Source organism: Gobio gobio (genome assembly GCF_949357685.1).
Source record: "Gobio gobio genome assembly, chromosome: 22".
NCBI classification, from domain to species: domain Eukaryota; kingdom Metazoa; phylum Chordata; class Actinopteri; order Cypriniformes; family Gobionidae; genus Gobio; species Gobio gobio.
In genome coordinates, this window is record NC_137118.1 from 8617987 (window position 1) to 8641002 (window position 23016).

Here is a 23016-nt window from a genome sequence, read left to right on the forward strand (position 1 = left end):
ATTTCAGAGAAACATGCAAGAAATATTAGTTTGTGGAGTATGTGAGGTGAAAACTTTTAAATCACTAGCATTGCTTTATTGCTTTTCTGTTATGATTCAAAACATGCTGCTCACCTTCAGATGATCCTGTGTGTATATTCATAGTTACTTTAAGTTAGATTAAATATGGCTGTTCTGGGCTATTTAGCACATCTTTTTAGTTTTCAGTGTTTTTATACGAGAGTACTGTAGAAATAGCATAATTAATTTGTTAATATTTTGTTTTAAAATGCATTTTTCAGCACATCCACCATAATTGAGTTTCTGTCATGAAAAAAACGTATTTTTAAAATGAACTTTTATCCCTGTCCCTTCCTGCATTCACAATGTGCACTTAACTTTGTTAACCGCTTAGAAACCATTGAGGTGAATATGCAAGATGTCATCTATTAGTTAGCCTCATCAAAAACTACAATGAATAAATACACAGCCGTTCAAACATTTGGGGTCAGTAAGATTTTTTAAAATATATTTAAACATTAATAATTGAATCCAGCAAGGATGCATTAAACTGATCAAAAGTGGCAGTCAGGGCATTGATATTGATTTCTATATTAAATAAATGCTGTTATTTTGAACTTTCTATTCATTAAAGAATGTACAGTATCAATATATCAGTGTATCACAGTTTTCAAAAATATTAAGCAGCACAATTGTTTTCAATATTGATAATAATAAGTGATGTTTCTTGAATACCAAATCAGCATATCAGAAAGAATGAAAAGATCATGTGACACTGAAGACTGGAGTAATGATGCTGAAAATTCAGTTTGGCCTTCACAGCAATAAATGACCTTTTAAAATATATTAAAACAGTTGTTTTAAATTACATAACAATATTTTACAATGTTACTATTTGTACTGTATTGAAGCAGCCTTTGTGAGCATGAGATCTTATCTTTCAAAAAATACTAAGAAATCTATTAAAAATTTAAAAAAAATTACTGACCCCACACTTTTGAAAGGTAGTGTTCGTGCATGTCATAAAGTTAAAAAGAGGAAGAAGAAAAGGGAGAAGAAAAACAGATGTGGTCTGAATGATTTTCACGTGTACTTTGAAGGACACTTCTTAAAGCCATACACTTCAGGTGTATAATATGTACAGAGTTAGTAAGACGAAAGTGACCTCATACTTATTTGTGGTACTGTATATCATGTATGAAAATAATTTCACTAGATGTACAAGCACAAAGTATAAGATGGTAAACTATATATTTTCTTGATTGTTACATGATGTTTGTTGAATGATGACTAGTAAATATCATCTGTACAGGAATGTCTGTGAGCTCTTATTCATTCAAATGTGTATTTTGGCCTGATCTAATTCAAACTCTGTTGACGAATATTGGACATTTGTCCTGTTCTGATCCCAGTAGTGTTACTTATCCAGCCCATATATCTTGAGATACGGGTGTAGATGCCATACTTTCCCTCTTTGGCGCACTCTTCACCCCAGCTGACGATGCCCGTGAGAAACCATGTGTTCTGATAGCGGGTGGCATGGGGTCCTCCGCTGTCGCCCTGACAAGAATCCTTGCGGACCGTACTGTAACCGGCACAGAACATGAAGCGAGAGATGGCGTTGGTGCTGCTGCTTTTGCACTCTGTCCGGTCCACGTAGGGGAGCTCTACTTTCTGAAGTGTTTGGGATTCGATGCCCCCGTACAGTAGCCTTCCAAAGCCGCTCACCAGGGAGTTTTGTGCGTTCTTGAGCAGGTTCTCTGTGAAGTCTTTAGACCCCAGGCAGACGGGCAGGACGTAGTCAGAGAATTTAACAGGTCCCTTGAGCTTTAGCAGGGCAATGTCATGATTGTAAAGACTCTGTTTAGAGTTGTAACTTGGATGGATATGGTACTCCGCTATGCCGTGGTCACTCTCTTTTCCCTCCTTCTTTGAGATGTCATGTTCCCCTAAAGAAATATAGCAACTCATTTACAATATGCATCACATTTGCTCTAAAAGACAAAACTTGATTTTTAAGATGCTGATTTCAGTCTCTTAAATAAATAAGTGATAATATATAAAATAATTATTTAATTTCATTTATTGTTTTATTTAATTATAACATTTTATTTATTTATTTATATGTATTATATCTATAAAATAAAACAATAGTGAAATAATAATAATAAATGGGTTAATAAAACATAATATATAAACAGATATATAATATATAAAGATGTAGTAGTAGTATTGTTAATATTAGTAGTAGTAATAATAATAATAATAATAATAATGATTTTGTGGCTTTACATGAGCACCTGCATATTAAAAAGTTTTTTTCTATAACCAAATAGCAATAACAACCATGTGACCATGTGACAGTGTAGTTGGTCTCTCACCCAGTCTGATGAAGAAATATCCCTCCTTTCCTTCAACACAGTGGGCAGCTGTAATGACCCATTCTTCACTGAGAAGAGAGCCTCCACAAAATACATTCTTATTCACATTATCCATAAAAACCACCTGCCAGAGAGAAAAAGACAATTTCCATCAAGATTGATATTATGTCCTCCATATAAGGTTCTGTTGTGTGGATTTTTCAACATAAACTAAAGATTATGACAGCCCTGCTTCATAAGACAAGGAGCAATCTTATGACTCTTTTATTTACACACAAAATTCATCTCTTCATTTACCTGCCAGGGGATCTCCCCTGGAGTTGCCTCATTGCCTCCTACAATGCGATGTTCATTGTTTGTTGCATTTTTGATAGTTGGTAGCGTGGGAAAGAAATCCCAGGAGGAGCTGTTGTCCAGTGTGGGTTGAAGTGTGCTAGTGCTGTTCACTTTGGGGGGATCTGTAGGACTGGACTCTGTCGTATTGTGTTCGGTTGTATTGACGTGATTGACAGAGTGATTTTGATTTCCATTCTCAGCACTGATAAGGGATCTTGAGTAAAGAGTTTCAGCAATTTTCTTTCCAAGACGTCCACATGGGTATTGTCCTAAAGAAGCAAGTAGATGAATTAAGAGCAAGGTCTAATCAACAAACCAACCCAAGCATCTGCTAAAACAATGCAAACAACATTTCAAAATAAACTACTGCATAGGATAAAAGGTTATACTGCACAATATAAGAAAAGCTTTAAGCTTGAAATACAATGTATGTCCTGATGACAGTGGCTTAATGCAGATACATGGCATGTAATAAGTAGGAATAGATTCCAGTACCTGTAGGTTCACATGTCCTGCCGTCCAGAGCCAATCTGTAACCCTCTGCACAGTCACACACTGCTCCATAAATTTTATCCGCAGTGCAGAAGTGCATGCAGCCTCCATTATTTACATTACACTGTTTTGCCATCTCTGCACCAGACCAACCCATGAAACACAAAATATTTTTTTTAGCAGAGGAAGACCTTAAGAGTAAAGCATGTTTAGAATTTCTACAAATGAGATTAAAAGGTATATATTTATAATCATTTTATGATTTTTTTAATTAATCTGTGTGTATGTATACATTTTAAAAATATATATTAAACAGCAAAATGAATTAGGCAGCTCAGTCGAATGGGTTGCTTGCTTGCTGATCCGAAGCAAAAGCAGCATTCAGCAGCACCCTGAGCGACCAAGCAGCCCTTTTTAGGGATAGCGCTGTTGCTCCACATAGAGATGGGCCTAAAAAAGGTGACTCCAACTCAGCTTCCTCGTCCCTCACCTGGTTGGCTAGCTGTGGCCAATGGGCATCTCACACCAGCGGTAAAAAAATGTAAGAATAAGTTAACAAAGACAACAAGAAGCTTCAAGTTGGCATGCTTTAATGTCCACACAATGCTCGACTCTGACATTGACATAGCTGCACTCAGTGAAGTCCTCTTTCCAGAGGAAGGGTCACTCAGAGAGCACAGAGCAGGCTCTACTGGTCTGGAAAAGCCAAAGAAGACAGCAGAATCTCTGGAGTTTGCTTTGTGATCAAAAACTCCATTAACCAACAAGTCTTCCAGTTGAAAATTCTGACTGGCTCATGCCCCTAAGCCTCCCCCTCGTTGACAATCAATTCATGGCATATGCTACCACCTTTTCGTCTGACATCCTCACCAAGGAAACTTTCTACAGAGATTTAATGCACATGTGGGTAGAGATCAAACAGGCTGGCCAGGAGTTTTGGCTCACCATGAAGTTGGTAATTGTAACGACAATGGGCACATGATGCTGGAGTTTTGCATGGAACATGATCTGACTATAACCAACACCCCATTTCAGCAGAAGGCCAGATTCAAGACAACTTGGAAACATCCAGCTCCAAACAATGGCACCTCCTGGACTACATCCTGGTCCGTTAAAAAGATGCCGGTGATGTGCTCCACACTAAAGTCATTGCTAATGCTACACAGCTATCACAGGCTGGTTCGAGCAAAATATTACCATCAAGGCCATAGTAAAAAGAAGGGGGCCTTAGACCAAGAAACCATGCTAGACCCAGATCTTGAGAAGTGGTGGAATCAAACAAAGACCATCCTTCAGGAAACAGTCGTAGATGTAGTAGGCTTCTCATATAGGAAGAACTGAGAACTATTCTGAAATCCAGAAGCTTCTTGAGTCAAAGCACACTTGTCATAAAAGACTCCTAGCTTGTCCTGACAATCAGGCCTGCAAAGCAGCCTACAGAGCAGCTTGCAACACATCCAGTTAAAGGCTAAAAACATGGCTAAGAAAATCTAGTTTTATGCTGACACCAAAAACATTACAGCCTTCTAAAGCTGTCTATGGCCCATTACATTATTTACAGGCTCCTTTACGTTCATCTGATGGTCTTATCCTGCTGACAGACAAGTCCTGCAACACTGGGCTGAACATTACACAAAAGGACCTCTTTGGTGAAAAACATTTGGCGCAGGAAGATGCTTTAGCAGGCATCCCTTTGAAGATAGAGCTGGATGACGCACCAACAGAGGAAGATTTCAAGAAAGCCATCGGCAAGCTCAACTGTGGCAAAGCATCCCGCATTGATGGTCTACCAGCTGAAGTGTTTTTGGCAGGAGGAGATGCTGTCGCTGGACAACTATCTTCGCTGTTTTATCTCTGTTGGGAGAAGGGTGTTATCCCGCAAGACCTTCGAGATAGACAAGGCCACTGCTGACATGATCTTTGTACTACATCAGTTGCAAGAGAAATGCAGAGAGAAGAATTTGGGCCTATATGCTGCTTTCATTGACTTGACCAAAGCCTTCGATACAGTCAGCTGAGATGGGCTCTGGAAGATCCTAATGAAGCTGGGATGTCCGCCAAAGTTTCTTGCAGTCATTCAGCAGCTCCACGATGGTCAGCAAGGGCAGGTGAAACTCTGTGTCCTCTCAGACCCTTTCCCTCATCAGAAATGGTGTCAAGCAAAGGCTACGTCTTAGCCCCGATGCTTTTTGCCATCTTCTTCAGCTTAATGTTACAAGCAGCTAATGTGGACCTGACTGACGGCATTTACATAAGGTTTCAAACAGATCATAGTTTTAAACCTTCGCCATCTTTTTGCTCAAACCAAGATGACAGAAGTGTTGATCACAGAGTTACTATTTGCAGATGACTGCACACTCTTGGCACACGCTGAATTAGACCTCCAGTTATTCGTCTAGCACTTTGTGACAGCAAACAGTCAATTTGGTCTGACAATCAGCCTGAAGAAAACTGAAGTTATGTACCAGAAGTCAACAAAAGACCACCCAATAATCCACCCAAGATCAACATCAATGGCCATCCTCTGTAGTGGACCAATCACTTATTTTGGGAGCGTCATTTCAAATCACACAACAATATCCAAGGATATGGACCACAGACTCGCCAAAGCCTGTAGCTCCTTTGGCTGCCTCCAAAAACACTTCTGGCAGAATCGCTCATTGTGCCTGCTGACTAAGATCCAAGTTTTCAAGGCAGTTGTCCTCAGCCTTCTGATGTATGGTTTTGAGTCATGGGTCTTGTAAAGTAAGCACATTCAACTTCTTGAGAGCGTCCATCAACCGTGTCTCCGTTCCATTATGGGAACTTAGTGGCAGGACTTCAAGACACACACAGAAGTTCTGGAAGAAGTGGGCTTGCCAAGCATCGAGACCATGCTTCTACTGCGTCAGCAACATACTTTGCTGACCAGAACATGTGTCACGCATGGATGATGGGAGGCTGTCGAAAGCAGTGTTCTATGGGGAACTTTGCTAGGGCAAGTGAAATCGAGGGGCCCCATGAAAGCGCTATAAGGATCAGCTGAAGCAACAGTGGATGCAAGTTAATATTAACCCCCAAGACTGGTAGATAATGGCAACTGATAGATCCAAGTGGAGAAACATCACATTGAAAGTGTCCAGGGAATTCGAGTGAAAACTGCCCAAGCGAAGCATAAACAAAAGAAAGAATTGACCTATAGGTAAGCCCCTCCCCTCGAACGCAGATGAGCCAATAGCAGTTGAGTATCAGTTGCGCTGGGACCGGAACTCGGACATCTTTAGGTGTCAGCGCCATAGAGATGCATTGGAAAATCCGAAGCTCTCTTCGGTTTGATGGTGTTTATGCTACAAAAATACTAAAAATGTCGTGCCTGAGGCACTGTAACAATGATTCCAGGGATCCTGAGAGGATTTTCTGTTTGTCATACTCTCGTTCAGTTATGATTAAAGTCCCTGCTAACATACAAACCGTAATAACTAACTGTTCTCACGTCATGTAACACTGTAGGTCAAAAACACGAAGGTCTACATTTCAGTGCCTCTCTATATTAAACTGGTTATATGTAAATTAATTTAATTTTAGATATGTTTAAGGTCTACATTATCTGTCCTACTAAGGAGGACTCCTATTTTGAGGTTATTATAGTCTCCAGGTAACGAAAGGAAGAGCTTGCACGCAGTTTATCAGAGTTGTTTTGCAGATACAAAGTTTACCAGTTATTAACGGCACCCTTGAAAAGGCATAAGGTCTGTGTATATGTTTGTTTACTGTTAGTTGTGTGAGTGTTTTTGTGTAATTTGCTGTGTATGTTAATGTAATGCAACGGAGAGAGATAGTTTGTGAATGAGACGTTAATGCGCACTTCTTATGCTTTGTTTGTTCAGCTCTTACGATGATTTTTTGGAGTGAATAACGATGCAATAAACTTGATAAACTATCAGTTAAGTTTGGCCATCATTCGGACGGGATATACGCTACAATCTGTGTCCAAAAACATCTTGGGATAAGGTTTTCAAACTGACAGCTGTACATTGTAAGATATAGCAACTCCGTTTGTTTGTCCGAGTTAGCAACAGTAACTAAGGGGGGCGGGGCTTACCGATAGGTCAATTGGCTGCCCAAGTATGCAACGACGGCGACCCGACCTTTCCCTGCCCCATCGTCTCTAAAATCTGCAATTCTAAGATAGGCCTTTACAGTTACTTGAGAGTTATCCATATATATAGAAAAGAATCCTATAAAATAAGATAAACATATTTTGGCATATTTGTTAATAAATTATGTTGTCTGAACTAGAAGATATAATGTCAAATATTTTAGTTTTTGTGATCATCACATACCTAACTCACAGTTCTTCCCACTGAAGCGGGGTTGACAAAAGCAGGTGTATGTATTCAGACCATCCTCACATTCCCCACCATTCACACAGGGAGACGACTGACATTGGTCTCCATCTGAAAGAGGAGAGGCCATGATCATCATATTATCAATACATTCTGTTATGTTAATGTAATGTAAAATGAACACACACTGAAGGCTGAGGACAAAATTTAAAGGATAGAAAGATACAAAATAACTTCTACATAGCACATACATCAATATTTGTACTCACCCATATAAGTGATCCAGAATTTCCTCTGAAACAGAGTTTGGAAAGTTTTAAACTCACAAAGGGAGTCTTTAAAATTTTCTTGTGAGATAAATATGTGTTTATGATACTCACGGTTTGCTCCTGGTCTTCAAAGACCTCTCTGGCCTCCTCTAGATTGCAGCGCTCTTCAATACATTCCCTTTCCAAGTTATCCTTCATCAACTCCTCCAATCTACCGGTGTTATAGCGTTTTTGTCTCTTCAGAAGAGACCCCGCCAGCTCCCTCGGCAGAAACACTGAAGCTACATACACAACAGAGACACACTGAGAAATCATAAATGCCAAGGTCTGTTTCTAGGACACAGATAAAGTAGTCTACAAGCACTGAAGATTTGGCAAGAGAATATTGTTTTACTTTGAAAGGCTTTTTATACTGAATTTGAACAGCTATTGAAGTCAGAGGCAAAGACATTTCAGTTCCACCATGATAAGAATGATTTTACAACTGATTTTTGGTTTTCTTTGTTTTCTCACGACACAAAACATGAAAAGGCTTCTAGTGTTAACCAGTTTCTCTCTTTACGAGGTTATTGCACAAGGTTGTCACATGTCAAAAGACTGCATGTTATACAAATGCTTTGACCATTAGAATATGTTTTTGACACTATATTACATTGACCAGCTCCAACTGAGAATTTTGACAATTTAGAGTTTCAGGGACATACATAAACAAAACTAAAATAATGTTTACATACCTTCAGATGTTAGCCAGGTCTCAAGCAGCAAAGTACATATTAAAATAATGGAATAAATCTTCACCATTTTCTCTACGATGATGTCCCTTCAGGCAGAAATCCTTCTCAACAGTGTAAATACATTCATGATCTACTCCAAAGTTCAGGAGACTTCATGCAAACAGATATCTGATCCGGTGGGTGTGATACCGCGATACCCCCCCCCCCCATCCCCCATTTTACCATTTCTACACGTAAAGCTTGTAGTGTCATGAAAAAACATGCCAGTGTTTGAATAATGCACTGTCACACTTCAGACTTCATAACATAAATGTATGAATTGATAATATGTGGATTATATAATCCCTGTGGATACATATATATATGTGTGTGTTTGTGTGTATATGTATGTGTCTTTTATTTTTTTTCTGCTGAGTCAGAGAACTTGATTCAGACTTGGGACCCAGCAAATATTGACAAGACTTGGCTGACTAATACTGCCCTCTTAACTGATGTCCATGGCTGCTATTAAGAAACAATAAGCACCGACATTATGTGCTAAGAGTTGAGATGTGCTATTTAGCAAATAACTACGCCTTTTATGACATAAAAACTTATAAAACTTATAAAACTTTTATGACATCTAAAAAAATATAGTCTGTATAGCAAGTTTGTTTGTTTTCATTGAAACGTGTTCTCCTGATTCATGGTGAATAAGCCAACATAAGATTCCCAACAGAAACTACATTCATTTTTGTATGACAATATCTTGTGCTAAACATAAAAATGTAACAGGATTTGTGACTTCTCTGTTGCAGTCAAACAGGAAGTTTAAACTACTACATAATTAATGCTGCTCTTGATGAGTGAATAAATTGGGAATTACAGGCTTTCTGAGGATCAACTAGTCAACTTTTCTTTGGCATCTTTAGAGGTAATTCTAGCTACTCAATATATAAAGATTTAACTCACTCAAACTATATGTATTTTCACACCCTATTGACCTTTCAGGTGAAAATCGATTTCTCATCAGAAAAATTATTTAGAAAATTAGACAGGATACTTTGTTACTGTAAACCCAGTCATAATATAATTAGTTATTGATTTAGAAAATGAATTGATTTAGAAAATTACCTTAATTTAATGAAATGAACTAATATAGCTTACTTGGTAAAGCATCCCCAAATAATTAGTTCAACAACTATTTTGGCCAAATTAAGCACATATAGCGTAAATGATAGCGTGCTAACGACTATACTTATTGAAATAATATAGGCATTTTCGTTCAATGTTTATTTTTGAAATCATTGTACAACAGATTTTCTTGTTATATTTAAATATTAAGTTTCAGTGTTTGTACTGTACAGATAAATTGAAAAACAGCCCACACTTTTAAAAGGTAGTGTTCGTGCATGTCATAAAGTTAAAAGGAGGAAGAAGAAAAGGGAGAAGAAAAACAGATGTGGTCTGAATGAGTTTCACGTGTACTTTGAAGGACACTTCTTAAAACCATACACTTCAGGTGTATAATATGTACAGAGTTAGAGACGAAAGTGACCTCATACTTATTTGTGGTACTGTATATCATGTGTGAAAATAATTTCACTAGATGTACAAGCACAAAGTATAAGATGGTAAACTATATATTTTCTTGATTGTTACATGATGTTTGTTGAATGATGACTAGTAAATATCATCTGTACAGGAATGTCTGTGAGCTCTTATTCATTCAAATGTGTATTTTGGCCTGATCTAATTCAAACTCTGTTGACGAATATTGGACATTTGTCCTGTTCTGATCCCAGTAGTGTAACTTATCCAGTACATATATCTTGAGATACGGGTGTAGATGCCATACTTTCCCTCTTTGGCGCACTCTTCACCCCAGCTGACGATGCCCGTGAGAAACCATGTGTTCTGATAGCGGGTGGCATGGGGTCCTCCGCTGTCGCCCTGACAAGAATCCTTGCGGACCGTACTGTAACCGGCACAGAACATGAAGCGAGTGATGGCGTTGGTGCTGCTGCTTTTGCACTCTGTCCGTTCCACATAGGGGAGCTCTACTTTCTGAAGTGTTTGGGATTCGATGCCCCCGTACAGTAGCCTTCCAAAGCCGCTCACCAGGGAGTTTTGTGCGTTCTTGAGCAGGTTCTCTGTGAAGTCTTTAGACCCCAGGCAGACGGGCAGGACGTAGTCTGAGAATTTAACGGGTCCCTTGAGCTTTAGCAGGGCAATGTCATGATTGTAAAGACTCTGTTTAGAGTTGTAACGTGGATGGATATGGTACTCCGCTATGCCGTGGTCACTCTCTTTTCCCTCCTTCTTTGAGATGTCATGTTCCCCTAAAGAAATATAGCAACTCAATTAGAAACCCTTCCATGTAAAGCGCCATATAAATGTAACAAATTATTATTATTATTTCCATCACATTTACTCTAAAAGACAAAACTTAATTTTTAAGATGCTGATTTCAGTCTCTTTATTTAAATAAATAAATGATAATAAATAAAATTGTTATTTAATTTAATGTATTGTTTTATTAAATTGTATACCATTATTTATTTATATGTATTATATACTGTGTATATATATATATATATATATATATATATATATATATATATATATATATATATATATATATATATATATATATATATATATATATATATATATATATATATATATATATATGAACTAAAACAATTGTAAAATAATAATATTAAATGGGTTAATAAAACAAATAATATATAAACAGACAACATAAAAATGACAAGATCTAGTAGTAGTATTGTTAATATTAGTTGTAATAACAACAATAATAATGATTTTGTGGCTTTACATGGCCACCTGCATATTAAAAAGTTTTTTTTCTATAACCAAATAGCAATAACAACCATGTGACCATGTGACAGTGTAGTTGGTCTCTCACCCAGTCTGATGAAGAAATATCCCTCCTTTCCTTCAACACAGTGGGCAGCTGTAATGACCCATTCTTCACTGAGAAGAGAGCCTCCACAAAATACATTCTTATTCACATTATCCATAAAAACCACCTGCCAGAGAGAGAAAGACAGTCAATTTCCATCAAGATTGATATTATGCTTTTTATTGTAATGTCCTCCATATAAGGTTCTGTTGTGTGGATTTTTCGTCATAAACCAAATATTAATGACAGCCCTGATTCATAAGACAAGGAGCAATCTTATGATTTTTTTTTTTTACACACAAAATTCATCTCTTCATTTACCTGCCAGGGAATCTCCCCTGGAGTTGCCTCATTGCCTCCTACAATGCGATGTTCATTGTTTGTTGCATTTTTGATAGTTGGTAGTGTGGGAAAGAAATCCCAGGAGGAGCTGTTGTCCAGTGTGGGTTGAAGTGTGCTAGTGCTGTTCACTTTGGGGGGATCTGTAGGACTGGACTCTGTCATACTGTGTTCGGTTGTATTGACGTGATTGACAGAGTAATTTTGATTTCCATTCTCAGCACTGATAAGGGATCTTGAGTTAAGAGTTTCAGCAATTTTCTTTCCAAGACGTCCACATGAGTATTGTCCTAAAGAAGCAAGTAGATGAATTAAGAGCAAGGTCTAATCAACAAACCAACCCAAGCATCTGCTAAAACAATGCAAACAACATTTCAAAATAAACTACTGCATAGGATAAAAGGTCATACAGCACAATATAAGAAAAGCTTTAAGCTTGAAATACAGTGTATGTCCTGATGACAGTGGCTTAATGCAGATACATGGCATGTAATAAGTAGGAATAGATTCCAGTACCTGTAGGTTCACATGTCCTGCCGTCCAGAGCCAATCTGTAACCCTCTGCACAGTCACACACTGCTCCATAAATTTTATCCGCAGTGCAGAAGTGCATGCAGCCTCCATTATTTACATTACACTGTTTTGCCATCTCTGCACCAGACCAACCCATGAAACACAAAATAAGGTTTTATCAGAGGAAGACCTTAAGAGTAAAGCATGTTTAGAATTTCTACAAATGAGACAAAAAGGTATATATTTATATATATTTTAAGATTTTTTTTAATTTTATTCTTTTTTATCTGTGTATATGTATACATTTTAAAAAAATATATTAAACAGCAAAATGAATTAGGCAGCTTAATCAAATGGGTCGCTTGCTTGCTGATCCGAGGCAAAAGCAGCATTCAGCAGCACCCTGAGTGACCAAGCAGCCCTTTTCAGGGATAGCGCTGTTGCTCCACATAGAGATGGGCCTAAAAAAGGTGACTCCAACTCAGCTTGCCTCGTCCCTCACCTGGTTGGCTAGCTGTGGCCAATGGGCATCTCACACCAGCGGTAAAAAAAGGAAGAATAAGTTAACAAAGACAACAAGAAGCTTTAAGGTGGCATGCTTTAATGTCCACACAATACTCGACTCTGTAGAAAGTGACGGATACCAGAGATGCTCAGCGTTGGTGGCAAGAGAACTAGCTAAGCCGGACATTGACATAGCTGCACTCAGTGAAGTCCTCTTTCCAGAGAAAGGGTCACTCTCAGAGCACAGAGCAGGGTATACCCTCTACTGGTCTGGAAAAGCCAAAGAAGGCTGCAGAATCTCTGGAGTTGGCTTCATGATCAAAAACCAACAACAATTAACCAACAAGTCTTTCAGGTGAACATTCTGACCGGCTCATGTCCCTACACCTCCCCCTCGTTGGCAATCAGTTCATGACCATCATCAGTGCATATGCTACCACCCTTCAGTCTTACATCATCACCAAGGAAACTTTCTACAGAGATTTAATGTGCATGTGGGTAGAGATCAAGCAGGCTGGCCTGGAGTATTGGTTCACCATGAAGTTGGTAATTGTAACGACAATGGGCACATGATGCTGGAGTTTTGCATGGAACATGATCTGACTATAACCAACACCCCATTTCAGCAGAAGGCCAGATTCAAGACAACTTGGAAACATCCAGCTCCAAACATTGGCACCTCCTGGACTACATCCTGGTCCGTTAAAAAGATGCCTGTGATGTGCTCCACACTAAAGTCATGCCTAGTGCCGACTGCTACACAGACTGCAGGCTGGTTCGAGCAAAGGTTAATATTACCATCAAGGCTATAGTAAAAAGAAGGGGGGTCTCAGACCAAGAAACCATGTTAGACCCAGATCTTGAGAAATGGTGGAATCAAACAAAGACCATCCTTCAGGAAACAGTCGTAGATGTAGCAGGCTTCTCATATAGGAAGAACTGAGAACTATTCTGAAATCCAGAAGCTTCTTGAGTCAAAGCACACTTGTCATAAAAGACTCCTAGCTTGTCCTGACAATCAGGCCTGCAAAGCAGCCTACAGAACAGCTTGCAACACATCCAGTCAAAGCTTAGAGTGATCCAGAAAAAACTGGTGGCAGGACATGGCTAAGAAAATCCAGTTTTTTGCTGACACCGGAAACATTACAGCCTTCTATACAGCCTTCTAAAGCCTATACAGCCTACACACTGTCTATGGCCCATTACATTATTTACAGGCTCCTTTACGTTCATCTGATGGTCTTATCCTGCTGACAGACAAGTCCTGGAACACTGGGCTGAACATTACACAAAAGGACCTCTTTGGTGAAAAACATTTGGTGCAGGAAGATGCTTTAGCAGGCATCCCTTTGAAGATAGAGCTGGACGATGCACCAACAGAGGAAGATTTCAAGAAAGCCATCGGCAAGCTCAACTGTGGCAAAGCATCCCGCATTGATGGTCTACCAGCTGAAGTGTTTTTGGCAGGAGGAGATGCTGTCGCTGGACAACTATCTTCGCTGTTTTATCTCTGTTGGGAGAAGGGTGTTATCCCGCAAGACCTTCGAGATAGACAGGGGCACTGCTGACATGATCTTTGTACTACATCAGTTGCAAGAGAAATGCAGAGAGAAGAATTTGGGCCTATATGCTGCTTTCATTGACTTGACCAAAGCCTTCGATACAGTCAGCTGAGATGGGCTCTGGAAGATCCTAATGAAGCTGGGATGTCTGCCAAAGTTTCTTGAAGTCATTCAGCAGCTCCACGATGGTCAGCAAGGGCAGGTGAAACTCTGTGTCCTCTCAGACCCTTTCCCTCATCAGAAATGGTGTCAAGCAAAGGCTACGTCTTAGCACCGATGCTTTTTGTCATCTTCTTCAGCTTAATGTTGCAAGCAGCTAATGTGGACCTGACTGACGGCATTTACATAAGGTTTCAAACAGATAATAGTTTTAAACCTTCGCCATCTTTTTGCTCAAACAAAGACGACAGAAGTGTTGATCACAGAGTTACTATTTGCAGATGACTGCACACTCTTGGCACATGCTGAATTAGACCTCCAGTTACTCGTCTAGCACTTTGCGACAGCAACCAGCGAATTTGGTCTGACAATCAGCCTGAAGAAAACTAAAGTTATGTACCAGAAGTCAACAAAAGACCACCCAATAATCCACCCAAGATCAACATCAATGGCCAGAACGTCTGGCAGAACCACTCATTGTGCCTGCTGACTAAGATTCAAGTTTACAAGGCAGTTGTCCTCAGCCTTCTGTTGTATGGTTCTTTGCTGGCCAGGACATGTGTCACGCATGGATGATGGGAGGCTGTCGAAAGCAGTGTTCTATGGGGAACTTTGCTAGGGCAAGTGAAATTGAGGAGCCCCATGCAAGCGCTATAAGGATCAGCTGAAGCAACAGTGGATGCAAGTTAATATTAACCCCCAAGACTGGGAGATAATGGCAACTGATAGATCCAAGTCGAGAAAAATCACATTGAAAGCGTCCCGTGAATTTGAGTGAAAACTGCCCAAGCGAAGCATAAACAAAAGAAAGAATTGGCTGCCCAAGTACGCAACAACAGCGACCCAACATTTCCCTGCCCCATCTTCTCTAAAGTCTGCAATTCTAAGATAGTGTCACGGTTCATGGATTCCCTGTCTCACTCTTGGTTATGTTGTATGTAGGTTGAGGCGGAGCCTGGGATTGGCTCATCACGCACCTGTGGCTGGTCATCAGTGCCAGCTGCAACTCATCACTTCACCCTATTTAGTCTCTCTGTTTTTCCATTGTCTTTGTCAGAGCGTTGTTGGATGTTCCCTTGTGTGTCTCCCCGTTGGTCGCTGTTCCTGTACTCCTGGTTGTTCGTGGATCCCTTTCCGGATTCCCCTCACCGATCTCCCGAGTCCCGGTTGCTCACAGCCTGCCCGTGCTGCCAAGGGAAATCTCTCACGGCTCTGTCTGATCCGGATTTCGTCACAGTTCTGAGAATTGTCTTCCAGTGACATTTGTGTCAATAAAGACTGAGTTACTTGCATTTGAATCCTGTCTCTGTGAATACGTGACAGAACGCTCTGACCAACAATGGATTCAGCAAGTGCTTCCGATATCAACGCCTTCCTGACCAGCAGCAATGCTAGAATGAACCAGCAGGAGGCGAACTTAACTGCTACAGGACAGGCAGTTCAGACCTTGGTGGCACGGGTGTCCGAGCTGACCCAACAGATGCAACAACTCGCCAGTCCCGCTGTGCCCAACCCACCGCCGAGTCCTACCACACCATCCACACCGCGGCAACTAGAACCACGCCTACCCACACCAGAGTGTTATGCCGGTGAGAGTAATTACTGTAGAGCTTTTCTGACAAAGTGTTCCCTGTTTTTCGCTCTACAACCTCAGACTTTCAACACAGAGAGAGATCCAAGGTGGCGTTCGTCCTCACACTTCTCTCTGGACGAGCGGCATTGTGGGGGACGGCGGTGTGGGAGAATCAACATCCTTGCTGTTCCTCGTTCCAGATGCTATCGGCGGAGATGAAGAGGGTGTTTCACCGGGCGGTGGCAGGAAGAGAGGCGGCACGTCAACTCGCTGACCTTCGTCAAGGTAACCGCTCGGCCTCTGACTATTCCATCCACTTTCGATCCGGAGCCCATGCAGGTGGGTCGAGCTCGGCTCTCCCGGGAGGAGAGAGTGAGACAGAGATCCCGTGGTCTTTGCCTATACTGCGGCGGGGCGGGACACCTGCTAGACTCCTGCCCGGTAAAAGACCACGCCCGGCGGTAAAGAGAAGGCTACTGTCAGGCGGGATCTCCGTGGAAAAGACCTCATCCTCCACTCTTCTTCCGGTGAGACTGCTGTGGGCAGCCCAGGACTCGGGAGCGGAACGTAACTTTCTTGACTCTGCTCTTGCGCTCAAGCTCGGCATACCCACCGTTGCACTCAAGAACACCATTTCTGTCAACGCACTCAACGGACAAGTACTCCCTGACATATCATTCACCACAGAACCACTCACCCTCATCACTTCAGGCAACCACACCGAACTCATCTCCTTTTTCATCCTGGACTCCCCTTTGGCTCCCGTTGTCCTCGGTCACCCTTGGCTGGAGTTACATAACCCAAGGGTTGACTGGGGACACAACTCAGTGTCTGCGTGCAGTAATAAGTGTTATGAGTCTTGTCTTGTGTCTGCTTGTTCGTCTGTGTCTCGTTCTGTTTTTCAGAGTGAGGCAGTGAATCTGTCTAACGTGCCTCCGGAGTACTTCGACCTGAAGGAAGTGTTCAGTAAGTCCTGTACTGCTTCTCTTCCTCCGCATCGTTCCTATGACTGTGCTATAGATTTACTCCCAGGTAAGTCTCCGCCTAAGGGCAAACTTTACTCTCTTTCTATTCCAGAGAGGGAGGCCATGGAGAAATATATTTCTGATTCTCTAGCCTCCAAATTCATCCGCCCTTCCTCTTCTCCAGCAGGGGCGGGGTTCTTCTTTGTGGGGAAGAAGGATGGTTCTCTGCGACCTTGTATAGATTACTGAGGGCTGAATAACATCACGGTAAAGAATACCTATCCTTTGCCGTTGATGTCTTCAGCCTTTGAGAGGTTGCAGGGAGCATCTATCTTCACAAAGTTGGACTTACGTAACGGTTATTATTTGGTTCGCATTAGGGAGGGGGATGAATGGAAAACCGCTTTTAACACCCCCAGGGGGCACTTTGAATATTTGGTGATGCCATTCGGGCTGTCCAACTCCCCAGCGGTTTTCCTGGCACTCGTCAATGATGTGTTGAGAGACATGGTTGACCAAATCATATATGTCTACCTGGATGACATTTTGATTTTTTCTTCGTCTCTCCAGGAACATGTTCAACACGTCAGACGAGTGCTTCAGAGGTTGCTAGAGAATGGGCTTTTTGTCAAGGTGGAGAAATGCGCGTTTCATGCACAGTCTGTTCCTTTTTTAGGGTACATCGTGTCATCGGAGGGAATGCGCAATTGCGCATGGATCCTGACAAGGTTAAGGCTGTGATGGATTGGCCAAGTCCAGATTCCCGTAAGGCCCTACAGAGGTTTCTGGGGTTTGCCAATTTCTATCGGCCGTTTATTCGCAACTTCAGCCAACTAGCCGACACCTCTGACTCGTACCGCCCCGGGTCACATCAAAAAACATCAAACCCGACTCTTTATCTCGTATTTTTGATGCTTCCGAACGCCCGGTTACTCCCGAGTGTATTTTGCCAGAGAAGATAGTTATCTCTACAATCACATGGGAGATCGAATCGAAGGTCAAGGTGGCCTTAGAAGTGGTAACGCCTCCGCCCGGCGGTCCACCGAGTCGTTTGTTCGTTCCGGAGGAGTTAAGATCCGAGGTCCTCCAATGGGGTCATTGCTCCAACATTGCATGTCATCCAGGAGTAAACCGCACTAGCAGTTTAATAAAGCAACGATTCTGGTGGCCACTAATGGCTCACGACATTCGCAGTTTTGTTTTGGCTTGCTCGGTCTGTGCGGTTGGTAAGACATCTAACCAACCTCCTCATGGGTTACTTCAGCCGTTGTCTGTTCCTTAGAGACCCTGGTCCCACATAGCGCTAGATTTTATCACCGCCCTCCCGCCCTCTAATGGCATAACGGTCGTTTTGACCGCGGTGGACCGATTCTCGAAGGCAGCACATTTCATTCCCTTGCCCAAATTACCATCAGCCAAGGAGACAGCGGTATCTGTTGTAGATCACGTTTTTCGGTTACATGGCCTCCCGATGGACGTGTTTTCCGACTGAGGTTCCCAATTTGTGTCCAAATTCTGGCAGGAGTTTTGTAGATTACTAGGAGCGACGGTTAGTCTGTCTTCGGGTTATCATCCCCAAAGCAACGGTCAGACCGAGAGAGCCAACCAGAATCCTTCATCCTGGAGCCAACAACTTTCTATGGTTGAGTACGCTCATAACTCGTTCCCAGTGTCATCCACGGGCCTTTCGCCATTTGAGTGTAGTCTAGGTTACCAGCCACCCATTATTCCTAGTCTGGATTCCGAGGTTACGGTCCCCTCTGTTCACGCCTTTATCCAGAGGTGTCATCGCACATGGACCAGAGCCCGTGAGACTCTGCTCCAGGTGGGAGCGCGCACCAAGGCTAAAGCCGATCGCCACCGGTCTAAGCCTCCCGTATACGTCGTGGGTCAAAAAGTGTGGCTTTCTACCAAGAACATTCCGCTCCGCTCCGCATCTAATAAACTTGCTCCCAAATTCATCGGCCCGTTTACTGTCACCAAGATCATTAGTCCGGTGACAGTCCGCCTCAAACTTCCTCCGGCGTACAGGAGAATTCATCCCGCCTTCCATGTATCCAAAATTAAACCTGTTTTTCGGTCCCACCTTAATCTGCCAGTCCCGGTTCCCCCACCGCCGCGACTCGTAGATGGGGAACCAACGTATTCGGTTAATCGTATTCTGGATTCAAGACGGAGGAGACGCAGTTTCCAGTACTTGGTGGACTGGGAAGGTTACGGTCCGGAGGAGAGAAGTTGGGTTCCTGCTAGGGACATTCTGGATCACTCCCTTATTGATGATTACAATCAACAGGTAAGGTCGGCTGGGAGCGTCAAGGGATGCTCCTAGGGGGAGGGGTACTGTCACGGTTCATGGATTCCCTGTCTCACTCTTGGGTGCGTGTTGTATGTAGGTTGGGGCGGAGCCTGGGATTGGCTCATCACGCACCTGTGGCTGGTCATCAGTGCCAGCTGCAACTCATCACTTCACCCTATTTAGTCTCTCTATTTTTCCATTGTCTTTGTCAGAGCGTTGTTGGATGTTCCCATGTGTGTCTCCCCGTTGGTCGCTGTTCCTGTACTCCTGGTTGTTCGTGGATCCCTTTCCGGATTCCCCTCACCGATCTCCCGAGTCCCGGTTGCTCACAGCCTGCCCGTGCTGCCAAGGGAAATCTCTCACGGCTCCGTCTGATCCGGATTTCGTCACCGTTCTGAGAATTGTCTTCCAGTGACATTTGTGTCAATAAAGACTGAGTTACTTGCATTTGAATCCTGTCTCTGTGAATACGTGACAGATAGCCTTTACAGTTACTTGAGAGCTTGCCGCCTAAGACAAAATCCTTCTCATTGATCTTTGTACACAATGAATACGCACATATATATAGTTTCAAAATAAACTATAAAACAAGACAACATATTTTGGCATGTTTGTTAATAAATTATGTTGTCTGAACTAGAAGATATAATGTCAAATCTTTTAGTTTATGTGATCAACATACCTAACTCACAGTTCTTCCCACTAAAGCGGGGTCGACAAAAGCAGGTGTATGTATTCAGACCATCCTCACATTTCCCACCATTCACACAGGGAGACGACTGACACTGGTCTCCATCTGAAAGAGGAGAGGCCATGATCATTATATTATCAATACATTCTGTTATGTTAATGTAATGTAAAATGAAAAAACACTGTGGACAAAATATAAAGGATAGAAAGATACAAAATAACTTCTACATAGCACATACATCAATATTTGTACTCACCCATATAAGTGATCCAGAATTTCCTCTGAAACAGAGTTTGGAACATTTTAAACTCACAAAGAGAGTCTTTAAAATGTTCTTGTGAGATAAATATGTGTTTATGCTACTCACGGTTTGCTCCTGGTCTTCAAAGACCTCTCTGGCCTCCTCTAGATTGCAGCGCTCTTCAATACATTCCCTTTCCAAGTTATCCTTCATCAACTCCTCCAATCTACCGGTGTTATAGCGTTTTTGTCTCTTCAGAAGAGACCCCGCCAGCTCCCTCGGCAGAAACACTGAAGCTACATACACAACAGAGACACACTGAGAAATCATAAATGCCAAGGTCTCTTCCTAGGACACAGATAAAGTAGTCTACAAGCACTGAAGATTTGGCAAGAGAATATTGTTTTACTTTGAAAGGCTTTTTATACTGAATTTGAACAGCTATTGAAGTCAGAGGCAAAGACTCCTCAGTTCCACCATGATAAGAATGATTTTACAACTGATTTTTGGTTTCCTTTGTTTTCTCACGACACAAAACATGAAAAGGCTTCTAGTGTTAACCAGTTTCTCTCTTTACAAGGTTATTGCACAAGTTTTTCACATGTCAAAAGACTGCATGTTATCAAAGCTCAAACTGAGAATTTTGACAAATTAGTGTTTCAGGAACATACATAAAAAGATTAAAATAATGTTTACATACCTTCAGATGTTAGCCAGGTCTCAAGCAGCACAGTACATATTAAAATAATGGAATAAATCTTCACCATTTTCTCTACGATGATTTCCCTTCAGGCAGAAATCCTTCTCAACAGTGTAAATACGTTCATGATCTACTACAAAGTTCAGGAGACTTCATGCAAACAGATATCTCATCCGGTGGGTGTTCTCACTCTCACTCGGTTCAGACTTGGGACCCAGAAAATATTGACAAGACTTGGCTGACTAATACTGCCCTCATAACTGATGTCCATGGCTGCTGTTAAGAAACAATAAGCATCGACATTATGTGCTAAGAGTTTAGATGTGCTATTTGGCGAATAACTACGCCTTTTATCACATAAACACTTTAGTGGAAAAAAAGTCTGTATAGCATGTTTGTTTGTTTTTATTGAAACGTGTTCTCCTTCAGTGATTCATGGTGAATAAGCCAACATAAGATTCCCAACAGAAACTACATTCATTTTTGTATGAAAATATCTTATGCTAAACATATAAAAAATATCCTTTTTTTATGTAACAGGATTTGTGACTTCTCTGTTGCAGTCAAACAGGAAGTTTAAACTACTACATAATTAATGCTGCTCTTGATGAGTGAATAAAATGGGAATTACAGGCTTTCTGAGGATCAACTAGTCAACTTTTCTTTGGCATCTTTAGAGGTAATTCTAGCTACTCAATATATAAAGATTTATCGCACTCAAACGATATGTATTTTCACACCCTATTGACCTTTCAGGTGAAACTCGATTTCTCATCAGAAAAATGATTTAGAAAATTAGACAGGATACAATGTTATTGTAAACCCAGTCATAATATAATTAGTTATTGAACTTAAAGGGTTAGTTCACCCAGAAATGAAAATTCTGTCATTAATTACTTACCCTCATTAAGTAAGACCTCCGTTCGTCTTCGGAACAGAAATGAAGATATTTTAGTTGAAATCTGATGGCTCTTAAAGGCCTCCATTGGCACAATGCATGGTTCACTCTCAAGACCCTTAAAAGGTACTAAAGACGTCGTTACAAAGTCCATCTCACTACAGTGGTTCTACAATAACTTTATGAATCTGCGAGAATATTTTTTGTGCGCAAAAAACCCCCAAAATAACGACTTATATAGTGATGACGATTTCAAAACACGGCCTCATGAAGCTTCGAAGCGTTATGAATCAGTGAGTCGAATGAGCAGTTTGGATCGCCAAATTTCAGCAGTTTGGCGGTTTGACACGCGATCCGAATCATGATTCGACTCACTGATTCATAACGCTTCGAAGCTTCATGAGGCCGTGTTTTGAAATCGTCATCACTATATAAGTCGTTATTTAGGGGTTTTTTTGCGCACAAAAAATATTCTCGCCGATTCATAAAGTTATTGTAGAACCACTGTAGTGAGATGGACTTTGTAACGACGTCTTTAGTACCTTTTAAGGGTCTTGAGAGTGAACCGTGTATTGTGCCATCAGATTTCAACTAAAATATCTTCATTTGTGTTCCGAAGACGAATGGAGGTCTTACGGGTGTCGAACTACATGAGGGTAAGTAATTAATGACAGAATTTTCATTTTGGGTGAACTAACCCTTTAATTTAATGAAATTAACAAGTATAGCTTACTTGGTAAATCGTCCCCAAATCATTCGTGCAACAACTATTTTTGCCAAATTAAGCACGTATAGCCTAAATGATAGCGAGCTAACGACTATACTTATTGAAATAATATAGGCATTTTTGAAATAATACAGACCAATCGCTTATTGTACCCCCAAGTTGTAAGTCGCTTTGGATAAAAGCGTCTGCTAAATGCATAAATGTAAATTTTTGTTTCATGTTTTTTTTAAATCACTGTACAACAGATTTTCTTGTTATATTTAAATATTAGAGTAATATTTTAAAAGTGGCAGTCAGGACATTGATATTTTAAATAAATGTTGTTCTTTTGAACTTTCTATTCATCAAAGAATGTATCAATGTGTCAGTGTATCACAGTTTCCACAAAAATATTAAGCAGCAC

The 23016-nt window shown here is 41.1% G+C and overlaps 1 protein-coding gene across 1 annotated transcript; it reads right to left on the reverse strand.

The window, feature by feature from the left end:
- Positions 1 to 1067: 1067 nt before the first annotated feature.
- LOC307119152 (uncharacterized protein) lies at positions 1068 to 21125 on the reverse strand. The gene is made up of 16 exons (XM_079805231.1): positions 20989 to 21125; positions 20415 to 20584; positions 20304 to 20328; positions 20039 to 20152; positions 12301 to 12435; positions 11767 to 12074; positions 11449 to 11572; positions 10280 to 10858; positions 8538 to 8609; positions 7915 to 8084; positions 7804 to 7828; positions 7532 to 7645; positions 3213 to 3347; positions 2679 to 2986; positions 2382 to 2505; positions 1068 to 1949 (listed from the first exon to the last, which is right to left on the reverse strand). Exons 1-16 carry the CDS (start codon positions 21053 to 21055, stop codon positions 1360 to 1362), a joined length of 3060 nt encoding a protein of 1019 aa, XP_079661357.1. The 5' UTR covers positions 21056 to 21125; the 3' UTR covers positions 1068 to 1359.
- Positions 21126 to 23016: the final 1891 nt, after the last annotated feature.